Raw genomic sequence first — 22,712 nt, 5'->3', positions numbered from 1 at the left:
CGCATGTGGGAGACACGGAGCTGTATGTGCGCATGTGGGAGACACGGAGCTGTATGTGCACATGTGGGAGACACGGAGCTGTATGTGCACATGTTAGGGACACGGAGCTGTATGTGCACATGTTAGGGACAAGGAGATGTATGTGCGCATGTGGGAGACACGGAGCTGTATGTGCGCATGTGGGAGACACGGAGCTGTATGTGCGCATGTGGGAGACACGGAGCTGTATGTGCGCATGTTAGGGACACGGAGCTGTATGTGCGCATGTGGGAGACACGGAGCTGTATGTGCGCATGTGGGAGACACGGAGCTGTATGTGCGCATGTGGGAGACACGGAGCTGTATGTGCGCATGTGGGAGACACGGAGCTGTATGTGCGCATGTGGGAGACACGGAGCTGTATGTGCACATGTGGGAGACACGGAGCTGTATGTGCGCATGTTAGGGACACGGAGCTGTATGTGCGCATGTGGGAGACACGGAGCTGTATGTGCGCATGTGGGAGACACGGAGCTGTATGTGCGCATGTGGGAGACACGGAGCTGTATGTGCACATGTGGGAGACACGGAGCTGTATGTGCACATGTTAGGGACACGGAGCTGTATGTGCGCATGTGGGAGACACGGAGCTGTATGTGCGCATGTGGGAGACACGGAGCTGTATGTGCGCATGTGGGAGACACGGAGCTGTATGTGCGCATGTGGGAGACACGGAGCTGTATGTGCGCATGTGGGAGACACGGAGCTGTATGTGCACATGTGGGAGACACGGAGCTGTATGTGCGCATGTTAGGGACACGGAGCTGTATGTGCGCATGTGGGAGACACGGAGCTGTATGTGCGCATGTGGGAGACACGGAGCTGTATGTGCGCATGTGGGAGACACGGAGCTGTATGTGCACATGTGGGAGACACGGAGCTGTATGTGCACATGTTAGGGACACGGAGCTGTATGTGCGCATGTGGGAGACACGGAGCTGTATGTGCGCATGTGGGAGACACGGAGCTGTATGTGCGCATGTGGGAGACACGGAGCTGTATGTGCGCATGTGGGAGACACGGAGCTGTATGTGCGCATGTGGGAGACACGGAACTGTATGTGCGCATGTGGGAGACACGGAACTGTATGTGCGCATGTGGGAGACACGGAGCTGTATGTGCACATGTGGGAGACACGGAGCTGTATGTGCACATGTTAGGGACACGGAGCTGTATGTGCGCATGTGGGAGACACGGAGCTGTATGTGCGCATGTGGGAGACACGGAACTGTATGTGCGCATGTGGGAGACACGGAGCTGTATGTGCGCATGTGGGAGACACGGAGCTGTATGTGCGCATGTGGGAGACACGGAGCTGTATGTGCGCATGCGGGAGACACGGAGCTGTATGTGCGCATGCGGGAGACACGGAGCTGTATGTGCGCATGTGGGAGACACGGAACTGTATGTGCGCATGTGGGAGACACGGAGCTGTATGTGCACATGTGGGAGACACGGAGCTGTATGTGCACATGTGGGAGACACGGAGCTGTATGACTGTATGTGCGCATGTGGGAGACACGGAGCTGTATGTGCACATGTGGGAGACACGGAGCTGTATGTGCACATGTTAGGGACACGGAGCTGTATGTGCACATGTGGGAGACACGGAGCTGTATGTGCGCATGTGGGAGACACGGAGCTGTATGTGCACATGAGATGGATCCAGTTGGAGATCTCCCAGCAGCGACTGCAATGCTCATCGCATAAGGCAGTGATTTTCAACCTTTTTACCTTGCGGCACACTAAATAAGATTTTAAAATTGCCAAGTCACACCATAAGATTCCCACAGGGCAAAAAACATTGGCCCCCACAGGAAAAATCCAAACTTATATGCCTCCATATAAAAAAACAATCACACTGGTCCCCACAGGTAACACAAATAAGGCAAAACGAAGGCTGTATAGGCCAGAGTGTAGTTAAGAGCCCGGGGATTTAGGGGTTAAACGCAGAAGCACATGCAGCACAGAGCAGTGTGTAATTCTTAGGCAGGTTAGCATGTGGTGCTTATGGGCCAATCAGCACCCAGAGGGGAGGTAGCTTAAGGGGGGTATATAGGGTTCAGCTTAGGGAGAGGAACTTCCTCTTGGAATCCGGATTCACACAGTGCAGCACGCGAAGCTAAGTACCTTTTACCTTGTTTTTAGGCCTGTTTTCACTCGCGCAGCTGCAAGTATGTCCGGCCGCCCCAAGAGATCTGCCCCACCACCTAGGTGGTTGGCAGACGCAGCCCGCCCGCTGGTGACCGTGCCAGCGCGCGGGGGAGGCAGGGGAGGCAGCAGGACGGCCGCAACCGCGTCATCGCGGGTGAGCGCGCCGTCTCCTACACATTCTGCCTCTGGGGGACATGGGTCCCCACCGCAGGGAAGCGTTTCCCCAGCTCAGCAGGGCTCTGCTGGGAGCGGGGAACGCGCTGCGCCAGCAGCACATGGTGGACACCCAGCAGCAAGCAGCGCTGCTGGGGACAGTGCTCTGGCGCCATCTGCTGGCGTTTCAGCGCCAGCGCAGGGTATGCAGACTCCTATGGGTACCCCGCGCGCCTCAGGCAGCGGGGTGAGCGCTGGGGGGGTGTCACTCAGCGGGGGGGATGGGGGGGTGCCCCCCAGGACTAGCACCCCATTAGCACAGGGTTCAGGGAGTCCTTTGCAAGTCATAACGGGGGGCCCCACATGGAGCCCTCTGCGGATGAATGCAGGTGGGCAGCGCTGTGCGGATCAGGGCCCTCTGGCTTCCCTGACAAACATACTGGCCACGGGGAGAGGCTCTCTCATCCCCCTGGGCTGGGATGGTGGCCGTGGGGACGCTTTCGTCGGTGGCCGGATGGATGGCGGTGCCCCCCCCTTCCAGGGTTGGCAGGCCCCGCAGCAGCAATGGCATCAAGGCCAGCAGCCTTTCCCCGCGGCCCCTCAGGGCTTCGCCGGGGCCCCGGCGGGGCAGGGGGGACACCAGGGGTTTGGCCACACGGGTTTTGGCGTGGGTCAGCAGGCATACATGCCACCCCCCATGCAGCAGCAACAGCAGTGGGCTTTTCCCGGTCCGAATGCGGGGGGTTACCCGGGGTACCCCATGCCCAACCCACAATACGGGCCCTACACAGGGACCCAGCAGCCCCCTTTCCCGTACTTTCCCCAAACAGCAGGGGCAGGTGGAGGGTTTCCCGGGGGGTATTTCGGGGGAGCATGGCAGGGTGCTGGTGCACCACAACAGCAGGGCCCCGGGATGCCGCAGCAGGCTTTTCAGGGGGCGGCTTACACGCACCCCAACATGTATGCCCAGGCTCAACAGGTCAACCAGGTTTATGCGACTGGGGGCCTGGGGAGCTCTGGTACAGCAGCGGGAGGGTCTGTGAGGGTGACGGGCTCAGGATATGGTCCTAACACTGCACCTTTATCTCCCGAGGTATCATCGGTCGGTGGCAGGAGTGGCATTTTCGGGGGATCGTCCCAGGAAGAGGACGCTGAAAGGTCCAGGAGGGTCCCGGAATCCAGACCGCCAACACCGGTGGCGGCTCCAGCCATACCCAGGGTCCCGGCTCCAGCACCCAGGACGACCGAGACCCCTGCATCCACGTCAAGGGCAGAAGCATCCACTTCTGCAGGGACGGGGGCCACAGCACGGGCGGATCCCGTGGTCCAAGGCGAGGCTTCTGGAGATGGTGAGAATGATAATACTTCAGAGTGTGCATCCTCTTCCTCCCACTCCTCGGCTAGTAGCGACGAGTCTGGGTCCCCCAAGCGCCCGCGCAAGTTTGCAAAAATGGTTGCGCGCGCAGTTGCGAAAAAAGTGGGTGGCACTAAGCGAGCTAGGAAAGAGGCGGATCCTGAAGTAGCTGCCACAGCGGGCGATATGGTCCATTGCACCAACACCGCCATGGCCAGGGGCCTGCGTAAGGGTGTAAAGGATAAGATAAAAAGGGGAAAGTTTGTCGACTTCTTTACTCTGACAGTCGACATGAAGAAAGACTTTGAGGCAGCCAAGAAAGCGGGAAGTGGTAGCGAGGCGGCCTTTAAAGGCTTCCACAATTGGCTGAAGGGCTTTTTAATATTCTCCTCTTGTTACCTGAGCACAAGGCCTGGGGAACACGTGAACGTCTTACGCTACCTGTTCCTTGTGAACGAGACGTACACGGATTATAAGGGGCAGGCGTGGCGGAACTACGATGAGAAGTTCCGCCTCGCTCACGCCGGGTCAAGGGTCATGCCCATGGGCTGCAAGTGTGATGGTGTGCCCAGGTGCTGGGACAGCTCCCCTGCTCCCAGCACCGGAGCAGCAGCAGGGACGAGGAGAGGGAGGGCTGGGTCCCCCACGGGACACTACCTCCCCCGGCGCAGGGATCAGCTGTCTGATCCCTGTGCCAATAGTGCAGGCAGCGATGAGGAGGAACAGCGCTGGGATCAATGCACCGATCCCAGCGCTGACAGTGCGGGCGGCGAAGCGCCGCTCGCGTCAGTTTAAATCTCCCGCCGTTCGGGAGCCAATCATGGCTCCCGAATCGGCGGCCAATGACAGACGGCCGCGGCGAGCCAATCAGCGCTCGCCGCGCCGTCCTAAAGCCCGCCCCCGGCGTCTGACGTCAGACGCCGCCGGGAGGCGAAGGAGCAGGAAGGTCCCACGCCGGCGGAGCGCAGGAGCGCCCCGGCTGAAGAGAGAAGACGCCGCAGAGAACAGCAGACAGCGGCGACGGAGACCAGAGTTCCGGCGGCCGCTGAAGAGGCCAGAAGACGCCGGGATCAAGAAGGGAGATCTCCGGCGGCTCCTGGAAGAGCAGAAGAAGCAGCGCCGCCGCTGGCCAGGACAGGCCAGCGGCAGAAGAAAGAAGATGGCTGCCGCCCACGGAGAGGCCAGCGGGGGTGGGAAGCATCAGAGCTGACGAAGCTCCCCCCTGCGGCCTCTCCCAACACCAGGTAGGCGGCCCCAGGCCACCAACCCCCTACCCTTGACCACCGGGAGTCGGGCACTAGGCCCGTGGGTACTTCCAGGCCCCTCCGGCCTGTGGGATTTGTAGTCGGGCCCTCTTGGCCCGTGGCCACTTGATTGTTGGGCCCTCCTGGCCCTATTGGATTGTGCTGGGCCTACTCCCCGTGGCCCCTGTATAGATAGCCGGGCACTAGGCTCATTGCACAGCAGCCGGGCGTAAGGCCCGAGGCCCCCATAGTTTGGGGGGGCTAATTGAATCAGGCCCCTAGGCCTGTGCCCCAGTCAGGCACTAGGCCTGTGGACCCAGACAGGCACTAGGCCTGAGCCATCAGTTAGGGGTATTGTAGTAGCGAACTGGTACTGTTTTGAGTGAGCATACGCTGGCCAGCTCTAGTCAGGAAGGGAGTACATCTGAATACAGGCAGAGGTTAAAGGAGCAGTTGGTTGGTAAGATCTTGTACTGTATTGTATGTTGTCCGTGCAGAGCAAAGTTGTTTAGATTTTCGTAGTTGTGTTGCACCACACACACTTAGTCAGTTCTAGGGCTTTGTGTTGTAGTTATGTAGTCGTGCCACGTTTAGGTTTGTTAGGCTCTGCACGGGTCTGGTGTTTGTCTCCTTACAGGGACCTGTGAGGAGAACCGTGGGTTAGAGTACAAGAGTGCGGACGCAGTACAAGAGTGAGGACGGTGAGTGTCGTCTTGTGTGTTTGTGTGTTCCTGCCTATCTCCCTTCCTTCCTCCATCCAGGGCGTACGCGGACCTTGTACCCCGTGCAAGGTCAAGGCCTCACCTAGGTGCGCAAGTACCAATAGGTGACACTCCGGGCTCTGAGGCAGTGCGCCGATGATGATGTTTCCCGGAGCCCGGAGGGTGCCACTGTAGAGACGTCGCGGGACGGAGGGCGCATCGGTCTTCGTCCAGGAGGAACAGCTCTCACCTACTCTCCTTCCTCCTAGGTGTTCGTGTCCGGGTGCCGAAGAATTCCAGGACCGTGATTTGGCACGGCCTGAAGGTGAGAGGGTGCGGCGCCAGGTAAGTGGTCCGACGACACCTGCACGGCAGCAGGCACCACACCGCACCGCCCCTACACCCATCTCACACAAGCACGTGGAGATATGGCTCGAGGTCATAGGCAAGGGGCAGCATAGCTCAGACACATCGGGTAGGAAGCCATTTCCTGCGGCCAAACCCGGTTCCAAAGCCGGCGGCAAAGGGAAGTGCTTTGCGTACAACGAGGGCAAATGTGACAGGGGCGCCAAGTGCCGCTTCCGTCACGACTGCAGTAACTGCGGGGGGGCGGGGCACCCCTCCAAGTCCTGCAGGTCAGCGGCCAAAGGTGGGGATCACGGGGACGCCGGCACTGGCGGAAAGTAAGGCCCCTTCCCCAATTGTGGTAGACGCCCTGGCCCGTAGGTTAATGGCGTACCCTAACAGGGCTGACGCTCGGTTTTTGTTGGACGGGTTCAGTTTCGGTTTCCCCCTCCCCATCCCTGATGGAATCAGAGTTTCCTGCATTAGGAACCTCAAGTCAGCCAGGGATTTTCCAGAGGTGGTCCGCCAGAAGGTCCAGGCCGAAGTGGCCCTGGGCAGGATGGCGGGCCCCTTCCAAGGGAACCCCCTCCCTGACATGTGTTTTTCCCCTCTCGGGGTGGTCCCTAAGAAGACCCCGGGTAAATACAGGTTGATACAGCACCTGTCACACCCACACGGTGCGCCCATAAACGACGCCATCCCGGATGAGTTCTGTAGTGTGCAGTACCAGCTATTTGACGAGGTGCTGGGCATAGTCCGGGGTTTCGGCCAGGGAGCACTTATGGCCAAACTGGATATCGAATCTGCGTTTAGGCTCCTCCCATTACACCCTAAGTCCTTCAGGTTCATGGGCTTTAGGCTGGATGGAGGCTGTTATATAGACAAGTGCTTACCGATGGGCTGTTCTGTCTCCTGCTCCTACTTCGAGAAATTCAGCACGTTCCTGCACTGGTGCATACAGAGCAGTACAGGCTGTGCGGGCGTAGCCCACTACCTGGATGACTTTCTCTTTGTGGGACCAGGAGACGACGGCACATGCGCCCATATATTGTCCCGGGCGGTTTCCCTGCTAGAGGAGCTGGGCGTCCCTATAGCTGCGGATAAGACGGAGGGACCCACCAGGGTTTTGTCTTACCTGGGTATGGAAATAGACTCGGCTGCAGGGTGCTGCCGTTTGCCCGAGGATAAGGTGACAAAGCTTCAGGGGTTAATAGCCCAGTGCTTGCAGAAGAAGAGGATACAGCTGAGACTATTGCAGTCCCTGCTGGGGTCCTTTAATTTTGCTTGCCGCATCATTCCCATGGGGAGGGTATTCTGCCGCAAGCTCGAGAGGGCCACGGCGGGGGTGCGGGACCCCCACCACACGGTCAGGCTGTCACGGGAAATGCGAGACGACATGGAGGTGTGGTCCACATTCCTGGGGCAATTTAATAGGGAGCTTATATGGCCCACGGAGCCCGAATCCAGCAAGGAACTGCAGCTCTTCACAGATGCTGCTGGCTCCACGGGATTTGGGGCTTATTTCCAAGGGGAATGGTGCGTCTCACGGTGGCCACAGTCTTGGATTGACAGGGGTTTCACGGTCAATCTTTTGCTGCTGGAACTGTTCCCCATAATAGTATCAGTACAGCTGTGGGCGGCAGAATTGGCAAATCGGAACATAGTGTTCTGGTGTGACAACCTGGGGGTGGTACACGCAATTAACAATCAGAGGGCGGCTTCCCCAGAGGCCCTCAGGTTGCTGCGTTACCTTGTGCTTCATTGTCTGAAGAACAATATACATTTTAGGGCTAGACATGTCCCAGGCATAGAGAACACTATTGCTGACGCCCTGTCTAGATTTCAGTTTACAAAGTTTCGGGAGCTTGCTCCTGAAGCGTCACCCCTGGGGCTTAGGTGTCCAAATCTTGTATGGCAGATCATAGAATCGGCATGAAGGGTTTGGCACTGCTGTCACTCGCGCCCTCAACCCGCAGGGCTTACGAGGCGGCCTGGAGGGTTTGGGAAGAGTTTCGGTCTGCGCCCGACACTAGCGGTAAGTCGGTCGAGGACCGGTTACTCGCATTCGTATGGGGCCATTATGTTAGAGGCAGATCAAAGTCGGCTATGACGGCGGCTTTGGCAGGTATAGCTTTCCACAGCAGGCTGAGAGGGGAGCAGGATCCCACGGCCTCTTTTGTATTGAGTAAGGCTTTGAGGGGCTGGGCTAAGCAGCGGCCAGTGCCTCCTGACACTCGGCGGCCTAAAAGATGAGCGCATGCTAGGCGAGCTAGTAGCAAGTCTGGATAGGGTGGCTGATACCCCCTTCGAGGCTGCGCTCCTGAAGGTGGCCTTCGCATTCGCCTTCTTCGGGGCATTCAGGATTGGGGAGCTGGTAGCTGCGAGCAAGAAGGCCCAGTCTGGTCTTAGGTCGGAGGACGTGGTTCTCCATGAGGACCACGTCCTGTGTAGGATACAGAGATCCAAAACAGACCAGTTGGGGAAGGGTAGTTGGGCCACCCTGCGATCCAGTGTGAACCAAGCCATTTGTCCTGTAGCATTGTGCAGGGGCTACATGTCTCTTAGGCCGGTGGGAGCCATGCAGTTTTTGGTGCACACAGATGGTGTGCCCCTCACCCGTTTTCAGTTCGGGGCTGTGTTTAGACGGTGCTTGACCGGCATAGGCTTGAAGGCTCAGGATTATGGGACACACTCTTTTCGCATAGGGGCCGCAACATGCGCAGCGGCGGCGGGGCTTCCACCCTCTGCCATACAGAAGGTAGGGAGGTGGAAGTCATCGGCTTATAAGAAATATATAAGGTTAGATAAGATAGATAAGGTAGATAAGTTGTAGAATGCGCCTGTTGCGCCAGCCCAAAAACGTAAGTTTACAATCGGTTTTGGAACGGCTAGCGTTCTGGAATCGACGGTGTGGAGTGAATTTTTTACTTTTTCCTCCGAGATAGAACTAATTCAATTCGGCTGTCACCAAAGTTCACCGGAGGTTTTTTAAGTTTTTCACCTTCACTTGGGCTGTTTACTGTATTCTGGTTGTGTTACAGTGTATAATATATTGATGTTAACGGTAGTTTTTTTCTTTTTCAGCCTTTTCCCTTTCCTCATCACAACAGGGGAGAGTTTGGGTAGTGGGCCACTCATATATATTTTGGGCGGCCAGGCATCCCATGGCCTCCAGAGCTTTAGGCTTGCTAAGAGCTGAGTCAGTGCAGTGGTTCGGGGTTAGGGGACTTCAGTGGGGTGGGCTTTATAGCCTACTAGTTTCAAAGGCCCGCAGTTTAGGTCCCCCCAACACATTGATAATACATCTAGGGGGCAACGACCTGGTCAAAAATACGGGGCTCTCCCTCATGTGTAACATAACGGCTGACCTGGAGCGCATTGCGGCCCTTTGGCCAGGGGTGCGGTTAGTGTGGTCTGATATTGTCCCCCGGCTTCAGGAATGCAGTTGCCATAGACAGGGCAAGGCGAAAGGTGAACCACGCTGTTTCCAGGAGGGTAAACGCCATGGGGGGTAGGGCAGTGCGGCACCCCATGATAGTGAGGGAGTCGGCCCACCTCTATAGGTCAGACGGGGTCCACCTGTCTGACGCGGGCATGGAAATTTTCCTGGGCGACATCTTTTCTGGTGTGACTCGGCAATAGGAGGGCATTAGGTCTAGTTGAGGGGTGGCGGGCCTGGTCCCGGGCGACCTTGTTAGGTCTGGGGAGCCTTGGCAGTGGCGAGAAGGCGCTCTCGACCAGCAGTCGGGTGAGGTGTCAGGTGGTCACCGTGCGGTATTACCCCCCCCTTGCCAGGACGGTGGGCGAGTCCCGAAATGAGCGGGGACGGTGGGCACTTCCTGGAGGTGTCCGCGCCTTACCTTAGAGGGGGCGGGGAGCCGTCACGGTGCAGGCTGTACCTTACGTAAGGGGTGTGTTTGTTAGATTGGAGCGAGGCAGTCGCTGCCATTGACATACACCCCTGACTGGTGCTGGTCTCAAGTGCTGTCTTGGCCATCCCTTTGATAGACTAACAAGGGTCATACCACCTAAATAAATAACTTGACCATTTTAAACTTATGCCATGGTTGTCTGAGTCTTATTTTTAGATAAGGTGTCCGCGTGAATTATTTCTAGGAAGTTATTGTAAGGGTAACAACAAAGGGTAACCAATATAATCCCTTGGGCGCCTTAGGCAAAACGAAGGCTGCATAGGCCAGAGTGTAGTTAAGAGCCCGGGGATTTAGGGGTTAAACGCAGAAGCACATGCAGCACAGAGCAGTGTGTAATTCTTAGGCAGGTTAGCATGTGGTGCTTATGGGCCAATCAGCACCCAGAGGGGAGGTAGCTTAAGGGGGGTATATAGGGTTCAGCTTAGGGAGAGGAACTTCCTCTTGGAATCCGGATTCCCACCCTCCCATCCCTTCTTTTCTTTCCTCTCTCTGGTGCTCATTGCCTTCGGGCTGTCCAAACAATTCGGTTAAATTAATTTAGTTTAAAAATCGGCGAGAAGGCGCTCTCGACCAGCAGTCGGGTGAGGTGTCAGGTGGTCACCGTGCGGTATTACCCCCCCCCCTTGCCAGGACGGTGGGCGAGTCCCGAAATGAGCGGGGACGGTGGGCACTTCCTGGAGGTGTCCGCGCCTTACCTTAGAGGGGGCGGGGAGCCGTCACGGTGCAGGCTGTACCTTACGTAAGGGGTGTGTTTGTTAGATTGGAGCGAGGCAGTCGCTGCCATTGACATACACCCCTGACTGGTGCTGGTCTCAAGTGCTGTCTTGGCCATCCCTTTGATAGACTAACAAGGGTCATACCACCTAAATAAATAACTTGACCATTTTAAACTTATGCCATGGTTGTCTGAGTCTTATTTTTAGATAAGGTGTCCGCGTGAATTATTTCTAGGAAGTTATTGTAAGGGTAACAACAAAGGGTAACCAATATAATCCCTTGGGCGCCTTAAATACATTGGCCCTTTAAAACAAGAGAACAGTAAATAACAGTTGAACTGGTGGTGGCTGTAAACTGGTTTGGGCATCTCTAGATCTGGGGGCACACGTGAGAACAGCTCAAGGCACACTAGTGCGCAACGGGACAGTGGTTGAAAAACACTGGCATAAGGGCTCCAGGGACCCAAGGTACAGTGTTCCCCCAGGAATGTCTCCTGCATACTCCTTGGTACAGTGGGTTGATTTCGGACCCCCGGACAATAGTGGGGGTCTTCACGTGCCCATGTGTGACTATAGCATGTGCAAACCCCCAGAGCGGACACCTTCAGCGAGTATCATAGTCATCGAGGTGTTCGCTCCAGGATGGGCGGGCAGGAGGCGGGTCAGGAGCATTTTATGGGCGCGCCCATATATGGCATACACACCATGTCTGCTCGGGCGGGCGGCTGACGTCACACCGAATTCGCCCATCTCTGGACAGAATGGATGTCAGTTTATGCGATGGTGAGCGACCATCGGATAATTGTTGTCCCGTGCGGTGCATGCGAGTTGATTTGTAAATGCATCCAGTCACATGCTGGTGCGGGGTTTCGATGGGTGGGGGGCGGCAGTGTTCCCCTGCTCGCTAGGCAGCCAATGTCCTGATAACTGGCGCGGGGTACCCTGTGCGTGGGATTTGTATATCCCACCCATTACCAAGCTACGCTAATCACATATGACCTATATTCGATCAGTATCCCGATAAGCAGGGTCCTATGCGATGGCCGACACTGCAATAAGTGATGCAACGGCAACAGGGGGTTCTGGGAGGTGCTGATTGGGTCTCTCTGAGATGGGATTGTGGAATCCTACCCTATACATGAATTACAGTATGCATTGTATGTTGTTGTCCTTGTGCTGAGTTACTGTGTGGTCAGTGTTTGAGGAACACGGGACTGGAAGTCTGGTTCCATAGCTGGTTTCAGGTCTCGGCATAAGGGTTCCTGTTTCTGGTACTGATATGAGTGAGTGGAGGATGGGTTTGCTGGGTGTGAATGTTACTGACGCTGGCAGCCCTGTTATACAGCATATGTAACATCACCTCATAACAATATGTCCCCCACCTCTCTACAGTGGAGGGGTGCAAGCGGACATTAACATTCCCCCCAACATGACCCTCTCCAGGAGGGACACAATGCTCTATTCCTGGATTTTCCTCTTAATGCTGAAACCCCTTTTGTCCATCCTGGAATGGGTCATGTTGGGAGGTACATCTTGGCTTTTTTTCTCAATTTGTCACATGTAAAACACGGCTTAGCTGTTTTTCAAAATGTATCAAGTGGGTGGATTCTGAAAATTGTTTGCAGCAGTAGAATTTGTATAAAGTAATAGATTAGAGGTGGAAATTTTTAGAAAAATCACAAAGCGTGACTTTTGCAGAGTCCAAGGTGTGCCATATTGTGCTATACTGTACATGCTGCAGTAAAACAAAGATGTATGTGGACACATCTACAGTATGTATGTTTTTTGATGGCCTGACCTGTAATCCACCCCCAGTTACAGGTTGACAATAAGGAGTACATTAGGTCATACACCGCTGATAGAGCAATGGACAAAGGGCCATATTGGTGGCTGTGGTCATGTGGCTAAGATGGCCGCCAGTCCCCACCCCGCACATGACAGGAAACCTGCTGAATATACGGTACAGCCAGTGATGTGTGCGCGTCTATGTAGATACGTACAGCTAGATAGTGTCCAGCGCGGGAAGGGATTACCTCACCAGGTCCCACTTATAGAAACGTAACTGATTTATCAGCACAGACGTGAGCGGGAACCGTGTTTTAGTTCAGATTAGTTTTTTTCTGGCGTTATCTTATGGGAGCCTCTTGTATTATGTCCACATTTATCTCTGAGAGGGATCCAGTCAGTCACCTCACTGTGCGCATAGGCAGGGGGACTCCAGGAAGTGCAGTGACCAGCGCTGATCGCTAAGGGCCGCTGTTATCAGAAGAGGTTCTAATCACCGGAGAAGTCAGCAAATCCTGCACATGAATGTCCCTGTACCACCTCCTGTGCCACATGATGCCCCTGTACCACCTCCTGTGCCACATGATGCCCCTGTACCACCTCCTGTGCCACATGATGTCCCTGTACCCCCTCCTGTACCACATGATGCCCCTGTACCACCTCCTGTGCCACATGATGCCCCTGTACCACCTCCTGTGCCGCATGATGCCCCTGTACCACCTCCTGTGCCACATGATGTCCCTGCACCACCTCCTGCGCCTCATGATGCCCCTGTACTACCTCATGCGCCGCATCATGCCCCGCACCACCTCCTGTGCCACATGATGTCCCTGCACCACCTCCTGCGCCTCATGATGCCCCTGTACTACCTCATGCGCCGCATGATGCCCCTGTACCACCTCCTGTGCCACATGGTGTCCCTGTACCACCTCCTGTGCCACATGGTGTCCCTGTACCACCTCCTGTGCCACATGATGTCCCTGTACCACCTCCTGTGCCACATGATGTCCCTGTACCACCTCCTGTGCCACATGATGTCCCTGTACCACCTCCTGTGCCACATGATGTCCCTGCGCCACCTCCTGTGCCACATGGTGTCCCTGTACCACCTCCTGTGCCACATGATGTCCCTGCACCACCTCCTGCGCCTCATGATGCCCCTGTACTACCTCATGCGCCGCATGATGCCCCTGTACCACCTCCTGTGCCACATGGTGTCCCTGTACCACCTCCTGTGCCACATGATGTCCCTGTACCACCTCCTGTGCCACATGATGTCCCTGTACCACCTCCTGTGCCACATGATGTCCCTGTACCACCTCCTGTGCCACATGATGTCCCTGTACCACCTCCTGTGCCACATGATGTCCCTGCGCCACCTCCTGTGCCACATGGTGTCCCTGTACCACCTCCTGTGCCACATGATGTCCCTGTACCACCTCCTGTGCCACATGATGCCCCTGTACCACCTCCTGTGCCACATGATGTCCCTGTACCACCTCCTGTGCCACATGATGTCCCTGCGCCACCTCCTGTGCCACATGGTGTCCCTGTACCACCTCCTGTGCCACATGATGTCCCTGTACCACCTCCTGTGCCACATGATGTCCCTGCACCACCTCATGCGCCGCATGATGCCCCCGCACCACCTCCTGTGCCGCATTATGCCCCCCGCACCACCTCCTGCACCGCATGATGCCCCTGTACCACATGATGCCCCCGCACCACCTCCTGCGCCGCATCATGCCCCCCGCACCACCTCCTGCACCGCATGATGCCCCTGTACTACCTCCTGTGCCGCATGATGCCCCTGTACTACCTCCTGTGCCGCACAATGCCCCTGTACCACCTCCTGTCCCGCATGATGCCCCTCCACCACCTCCTGCGCTGCATTATGCCCCCGTACCACCTCCTGCGCCGCATCATGACCTTGTACCACCTCCTGTGCCGCATGATGCCCCTGTACCACATGATGCCCCTGCACCACCTCCTGCGCTGCATTATGCCCCTCCAACACCTCCTGTCCCGCATGATGCCCCTGTACCACATGATGCCCCTGTACCACCTCCTGCGCTGCATTATGCCCCTCCACCACCTCCTGTCCCGCATGATGTCACTGTGGGTGTGACTACTACAGATGGAGCCAGCCTCATCTAGTCATCTCTGGATAGCCATAATGAGCCATAATGAGCCCAGGCCTATTGTTCTCAGCTGCAGTACAATAATAGAACAATAGATTTGAGCACAGGTCTTCAACCTGTGGCCCTCCAGATATTGTGGAACTACATTTCCCAGCATGCCCTGACAGTTTTGGCAGCTCTTATAGGAAAACATGTAGCAATGCATGTTGGAACATGTAGTTTCACAACATCTGGAGGGCCACAGGTTGAAGACCCACGGAGTGGAGGATTAGCAGAGTAATATCATTACTCACTTAATCCTATTAGAGGACTAGATGAGGATGGCTCCATCTGTACATGTGATGTATGTGTGATGTCACACTGGGTGGGACTAATACATGTGATGTCACTGTGGTCGGGACTACTACATGAACAGTATGTGATGTCATTGTAGGTGGGCAGTGGCGTAACTATGGTGGGTGCAGGGGGTGCAATTGCTATGGGGCCCGGCCGCTTGGGGGGCCCGAGGTCCCAGCAAGCAATTCCCTGCACCCTTCTGAAAGTTTTTCCTACTATTCTTAAAGGAGGTGCCGTGGTGCGCAGCGCCGAGGTTTCCGTCAGGCAGTTACCCATCCCGGAAGGGAGCTAGGCGGGATAGGGCCGGGCCGCCGGCTGAGTGCGTAAAGCTCTACACTAGAGGGCGCTGCAGCTCACTTATGTAATTGCCGGGCGCACTCTGAGATAATGACAGTGTTACCAGCAGGCACCCGGCGGTTCCTTCATCCTGTACTGCAGCAGGATGCGATGGGATGATGGACTCAGAAGTTCATCATAGCAGCGCTCCTCCCGAGCAGTCCGCACAGGAGGGCGATTGGACAGACACTGGTGGCACACTCAGTCCCCATGGCAAGGGCGTCAGGATGGCTCCCACAACACCCAGACAGGTAATCATATGGGGGTGGGGGAGGTGGGTGATTATACTTTCCCTCATCTGCACTACCAGGCTGCTTGTGACCCCTCCTCCCCAGGAAAGTGTCAGCCTGCCTTTTTGCTTCCCTCCACATGTGTCTGGCATCCTTCTCAAGTTACTGCCTGCCCCCTCCCCGTGCTCTCTTGTGTGTGTGCCCGCGAATCCCCTCTGCAAGTGAAAGCCTGCCTCCCTGCTCTAGCTGTGTGTGCCTGCTACCCCCCCCCCCTTGCAGGTGGCAGCCTGCCCACCTGCTCCAATATGTGTGTGCCTGCGATCCCCCCCCCCCCCCCATTTGCAGGTGACAGTCCAATCCCTCTGGATGTCCCCCTCTTTCTCCCTGACACCCCCTCTGTCTCCCTCCTTTCTTTCATTACTTTTTTTTTCTGGGGGGGAGGGGGCCCTATGAGAATTTTGCTATGGGGCCCACAGGGTCCTAGTTACGCCTCTGTAGGTGGGACTACTACATGTGATGTCACTGTGGTCGGGACTACTACATGTACAGTATGTGATGTCATTGTAGGTCGGAATACTACATGTGATGTCACTGTGGGAGGGACTACTACATGTACAGTATGTGATGTCATTGTAGGTGGGACTACTACATGTGATGTCACTGTGGATGGGATTACTACTTGTGATGTCACTGTAGGTGGGACTACTACATGTGATGTCACTGTGGATGGGATTACTACTTGTGATGTATGTTATGTCACTGTGGGTGGGACTACTACATGCGATGTCACTGTGGGTGGCACTACTACATGTGATGAATGTGATGTCACTCTGGGTGGGACTACTGCATGTGATGTCACTGTGGGTGGGACTACTACATGAGATGTATGTGATGTCACTGTGGGTGGGACTAGACAATGTGATGATTGTGATATCACTTTGGGTGGACTACAACATGTGATTTAGGTGATGTCACTCTAGACGGGACTATACCATGCAATGGGGCTTATGTCACTGGGGTGAGGCTAAACACTGATTGGGACAAATGTTCAAGAGGGGAAAGCCAAGACTTGTGAGAGTTTGTGCCTCATACCTCACTTGACACCCCCCCCCCCCCCTACCCCATTAGAATGACGCCACCTTGACAAGCTGGTACCTTTGCAGTGTAATACCATGTCCATCCATCCAGCGATGTCTCGCCAACCCTTGGGCGTAGTGGGATTAGTCTCCTCTTCTGGTTTCTGTGATTTGCCAAAAACTGAGTATGTGATTGTGGCGTCGTCACTCTGCGAAGACACTGATATTGCAGCACACAGTCAAATATAATATATTGTAGGCATTGTATGTACAGTGAGATATATACCGTCTGGTATTCACCAGCATGTCCATGACTCAGGTGGGTGGCGGCCATCTTGTGGCTTCTGGATGGCTGCTCAGGGTACTGAGGGAGGCAGACACTGTTAGGACCATGAGTATCCATCCACTAGCAGCAAGATGGCTGCTACCTGCCCGAGTAAGTAGCACTGCAGCCACGGACTGGTATACCTTGCCCTCTTCCCCCCTACTGGTGTGCACTTTTGTCTATATGCGCCTCTCATTACCCATGTGTGCCTCTGATCCCTGCATCACCCATGTGTGCCTCTGATCCCCCGCATCACCCATGTGTGCCTCTGACCCCCCGCATTACCCATGTGTGCCTCTGATCCCCCGCATTACCCATGTGTGCCTCTGATCCCCCGCATTACCCATGTGTGCCTCTGATCCCCCGCATTACCCATGTGTGCCTCTGATCCCCCGCATCACCCATGTGTGCCTCTGATCCCCCGCATTACCCATGTGTGCCTCTGATACCCCGCATTACCAATGTGTGCCTCTGATCCCCCGCATCACCCAAGTGTGCCTCTGATCCCCCGCATTACCCATGTGTGCCTCTGATCCCCCGCATTACACATGTGTGCCTCTGATCCCCCCCATTACACATGTGTGCCTCTGATCCCCCGCATTACCCATGTGTGCCTCTGATCCCCCGCATTACCCATGTGTGCCTCTGATCCCCCGCATTACCCATGTGTGCCTCTGATCCCCTGCATCCCCCATGTGTGCCTCTGATCCCCGCATCACCCATGTGTGCCTCTGATCCCCCGCATTACCCATGTGTGCCTCTGATCCCCCGCATTACCCATGTGTGCCTCTGATCCCCCGCATTACCCATGTGTGCCTCTGATCCTCGCATTACCCATGTGTGCCTCTGATCCCCCGCATTACCCATGTGTGCCTCTGATCCCCCGCATTACCCATGTGTGCCTCTGATCCCCCGCATTACCCATGTGTGCCTCTGATCCCCCGCATTACCCATGTGTGCCTCTGATCCCCCGCATTACCCATGTGTGCCTCTGATCCCCCGCATTACACATGTGTGCCTCTGATCCCCCGCATTACCCATGTGTGCCTCTGATCCCCCGCATTACCCATGTGTGCCTCTGATCCCCTGCATCCCCCATGTGTGCCTCTGATCCCCGCATCCCCCATGTGTGCCTCTGATCCCCCGCATTACCCATGTGTGCCTCTGATCCCCCGCATCACCCATGTGTGCCTCTGATCCCCCGCATTACCCATGTGTGCCTCTGATCCCCGCATTACCCATGTGTGCCTCTGATCCCCGCATTACCCATGTGTGCCTCTGATCCCCCGCATTACCCATGTGTGCCTCTGATCCCCCGCATTACCCATGTGTGCCTCTGATCCCCCGCATCACCCATGTGTGCCTCTGATCCCCCGCATCACCCATGTGTGCCTCTGATCCCCCGCATTACCCATGTGTGCCTCTGATCCCCCGCATTACCCATGTGTGCCTCTGATCCCCCGCATTACCCATGTGTGCCTCTGATCCCCCGCATTACCCATGTGTGCCTCTGATCCCCCGCATCACCCATGTGTGCCTCTGATCCCCCGCATTACCCATGTGTGCCTCTGATCCCCCGCATTACCCATGTGTGCCTCTGATCCCCCGCATTACCCATGTGTGCCTCTGATCCCCCGCATTACACATGTGTGCCTCTGATCCCCCGCATCACCCATGTGTGCCTCTGATCCCTGCATTACCCATGTGTGCCTCTGATCCCCCGCATCACCCATGTGTGCCTCTGATCCCTGCATTACCCATGTGTGCCTCTGATCCCCCGCATTACCCATGTGTGCCTCTGATCCCCGCATTACCCATGTGTGCCTCTGACCCCCGCATCACCCATGTGTGACTCTCAGGGTATATACAGTCTGACAGGACAGATACAGCGTGTGTTGAGGGTATATACGGTCTGACAGGACAGATGCAGCGTGTGATGAGGTATATACGGTCTGACAGGACAGATAGAGCGTGTGCTGAGGGTATATACAGTCTGACAGGACAGATACAGCGTGTGATGAGGGTATATACGGTCTGACAGGACAGATACAGCGTGTGATGAGATATATACAGTCTGACAGGACAGATACAGCGTGTGATGAGGTATATACAGTCTGACAGAACAGACGCAGCGTGTGATGAGGTATATACGGTCTGACAGGACAGATGCAGCGTGTGATGAGGTATATACGGTCTGACAGGACAGATACAGCGTGTGATGAGGTATATACAGTCTGACAGGACAGATACAGCGTGTGATGAGGGTATATACGGTCTGACAGGACAGATACAGCGTGTGATGAGGTATATACAGTCTGACAGGACAGATACAGCGTGTGATGAGGGTATATACGGTCTGACAGGACAGATACAGCGTGTGATGAGGTATATACGGTCTGACAGGACAGATACAGCGTGTGATGAGGTATATACAGTCTGACAGGACAGATGCAGCGTGTGATGAGGTATATACGGTCTGACAGGACAGATACAGCGTGTGATGAGGTATATACGGTCTGACAGGACAGATACAGCGTGTGATGAGTTATATACGGTCTGACAGGACAGATACAGCGTGTGATGAGGGTATATACGGTCTGACAGGACAGATGCAGCGTGTGATGAGGTATATACGGTCTGACAGGACAGATACAGCGTGTGATGAGGTATATACAGTCTGACAGAACAGACGCAGCGTGTGATGAGGTATATACGGTCTGACAGGACAGATACAGCGTGTGATGAGGGTATATACGGTCTGACAGGACAGATGCAGCGTGTGATGAGGTATATACGGTCTGACAGGACAGATACAGCGTGTGATGAGGTATATACGGTCTGACAGGACAGATACAGCGTGTGATGAGGTATATACGGTCTGACAGGACAGATGCAGCGTGTGATGAGGTATATACGGTCTGACAGGACATATACAGCGTGTGATGAGATATATACGGTCTGACAGGACAGATATAGCGTGTGATGAGGTATATACGGTCTGACAGGACAGATGCAGCGTGTGATGAGGTATATACGGTCTGACAGGACAGATGCAGCGTGTGATGCGGTATATACGGTCTGACAGGACATATACAGCGTGTGATGAGGTATATACGGTCTGACAGGACAGATACAGCGTGTGATGAGGGTATATACGGTCTGACAGGACAGATGCAGCGTGTGATGAGGTATATACGGTCTGACAGGACAGATACAGCGTGTGATGAGGGTATATACGGTCTGACAGGACAGATGCAGCGTGTGATGAGGTATATACGGTCTGACAGGACAGATGCAGCGTGTGATGAGGTATATACGGTCTGACAGGACAGATGCAGCGTGTGATGCGGTATATACGGTCTGACAGGACATATACAGCGTGTGATGCGGTATATACGGTCTGACAGGACATATACAGCGTGTGATGAGGTATATACGGTCTGACAGGACAGATACAGCGTGTGATGAGGGTATATACAGTCTGACAGGACAGATGCAGCGTGTGATGAGGTATATACGGTCTGACAGGACAGATACAGCGTGTGATGAGGGTATATACGGTCTGACAGGACAGATGCAGCGTGTGATGAGGTATATACGGTCTGACAGGACAGATGCAGCGTGTGATGAGGTATATACGGTCTGACAGGACAGATACAGCGTGTGATGAGGTATATACGGTCTTACAGGACAGATACAGCGTGTGATGAGGTATATACGGTCTGACAGGACAGATACAGCGTGTGATGAGGTATATACGGTCTGACAGGACATATACAGCGTGTGATGAGGTATATACGGTCTGACAGGACAGATACAGCGTGTGATGAGGGTATATACGGTCTGACAGGACAGATACAGCGTGTGATGAGGTATATACGGTCTGACAGGACAGATGCAGCGTGTGATGAGGTATATACGGTCTGACAGGACAGATACAGCGTGTGATGAGGTATATACGGTCTGACGGGACAGATACAGCGTGTGATGAGGTATATACGGTCTGACGGGACAGATACAGCGTGTTATGAGGTATATACGGTCTGACCGGACAGATACAGCGTGTGATGAGGGTATATACGGTCTGACAGGACAGATGCAGCGTGTGATGAGGTATATACGGTCTGACAGGACAGATGCAGCGTGTGATGAGGTATATACGGTCTGACAGGACAGACGCAGCGTGTGATGAGGTATATACGGTCTGACAGGACAGACGCAGCGTGTGATGAGGTATATACGGTCTGACAGGACAGACGCAGCGTGTGATGAGGTATATACGGTCTGACAGGACAGATAAAGCATGTGATGAGGTATATACGGTCTGACAGGACAGATACAGCGTGTGATGAGGTATATATGGTCTGACAGGACAGATACTGCGTGTGATGAGGTATATACGGTCTGACAGGACAGATACAGCGTGTGATGAGGGTATATACGGTCTGACAGGACAGATACAGCGTGTGATGAGGTATATACGGTCTGACAGGACAGATACAGCGTGTGATGAGGTATATACGGTCTGACAGGACAGATACAGCGTGTGATGAGGTATATACAGTCTGACAGGACAGATACAGCGTGTGATGAGGTATATACTGTCTGACAGGACAGATGCAGCGTGTGATGAGGTATATACGGTCTGCATACCTCCCAACTTTCGACCTGAAGAAATAGGCCGCGCGAGTGTCCGAAAAGGGGGGGGCGCGTATGCAAATGAGGGCACGGCTTATGCTAATTAGCCGCGACCTCATTTTCATACGAGAATAGACGCTGTGCGCATGTGCACAGCGTCTATTCTACTAGATTGGGGGGTCTCCCAACTGCCACCCCCCGCAGCGGGACAATGCCTGCCGCGGGTGGGACAGCGGGACAGGACCGAAAATCTGGGACTGTCCCTCTAAAATCGTGACAGTTGGGAGGTATGGGTCTGACAGGACAGATGCAGCGTGTGATGAGGGTATATACGGTCTGACAGGACAGATGCAGCGTGTGATGAGGTATATACGGTCTGACAGGACAGATGCAGCGTGTGATGAGGGTATATACGGTCTGACAGGACAGATGCAGCGTGTGATGAGGTATATACGGTCTGACAGGACAGATACAGCGTGTGATGAGGGTATATACGGTCTGACAGGACAGATACAGCCTGTGATGAGGTATATACGGTCTGACAGGACAGATACAGCTTGTGATGAGGTATATACGGTCTGACAGGACAGATACAGCGTGTGATGAGGTATATACGGTCTGACAGGACAGATACAGCGTGTGATGAGGTATATATGGTCTGACAGGACAGATGCAGCGTGTGATGAGGTATATACGGTCTGACAGGACAGATACAGCGTGTGATGAGGTATATACGGTCTGACAGGATAGATACAACAGCGTGTGATGAGGGTATATACGGTCTGACAGGACAGATACAGCGTGTGATGAGGTATATACAGTCTGACAGGACAGATACAGTGTGTGATGAGGTATATACGGTCTGACAGGACAGATACAGCGTGTGATGAGGTATATACGGTCTGACAGGACAGATGCAGCGTGTGATGAGGTATATACGGTCTGACAGGACAGATACAGCGTGTGATGAGGGTATACAGGGTTTGACAGGACAGATACAGCGTGTGATGAGGGTATATAGGGTTTGACAGGACAGATACAGCATGTGATGAGGTATATACGGTCTGACAGGACAGATACAGCGTGTGATGAGGTATATACGGTCTGACAGGACAGATACAGCGTGTGATGAGGTATATACGGTCTGACAGGACAGATACAGCGTGTGATGAGGTACTGTATATACGGTCTGACAGGACAGATACAG

General features: G+C 54.7%; 1 protein-coding gene across 1 annotated transcript in view; it reads right to left on the bottom strand.

Annotated features, from left to right (window-relative positions):
* The window catches only part of LOC146019912 (early activation antigen CD69-like), a 115,746-nt gene that overhangs the window by 62,047 nt on the left and 30,987 nt on the right, over nucleotides 1-22,712 (bottom strand). Inside the window, exon 4 of the mRNA XM_083152568.1 lies at nucleotides 16,622-16,762. Within this exon, the coding sequence (XP_083008694.1) occupies nucleotides 16,622-16,762 (141 nt within the window). The remainder of the gene's footprint in view (nucleotides 1-16,621; nucleotides 16,763-22,712) is intronic.

The sequence above is a fragment of the Crinia signifera genome, chromosome 1 (assembly GCF_055691185.1).
Source record: "Crinia signifera chromosome 1, ASM5569118v1, whole genome shotgun sequence".
Lineage (NCBI taxonomy): Eukaryota > Metazoa > Chordata > Amphibia > Anura > Myobatrachidae > Crinia > Crinia signifera.
The sequence above is the reverse complement of the archived record's forward strand: the minus strand, read 5'-3'. Positions and strand labels throughout refer to the sequence as shown.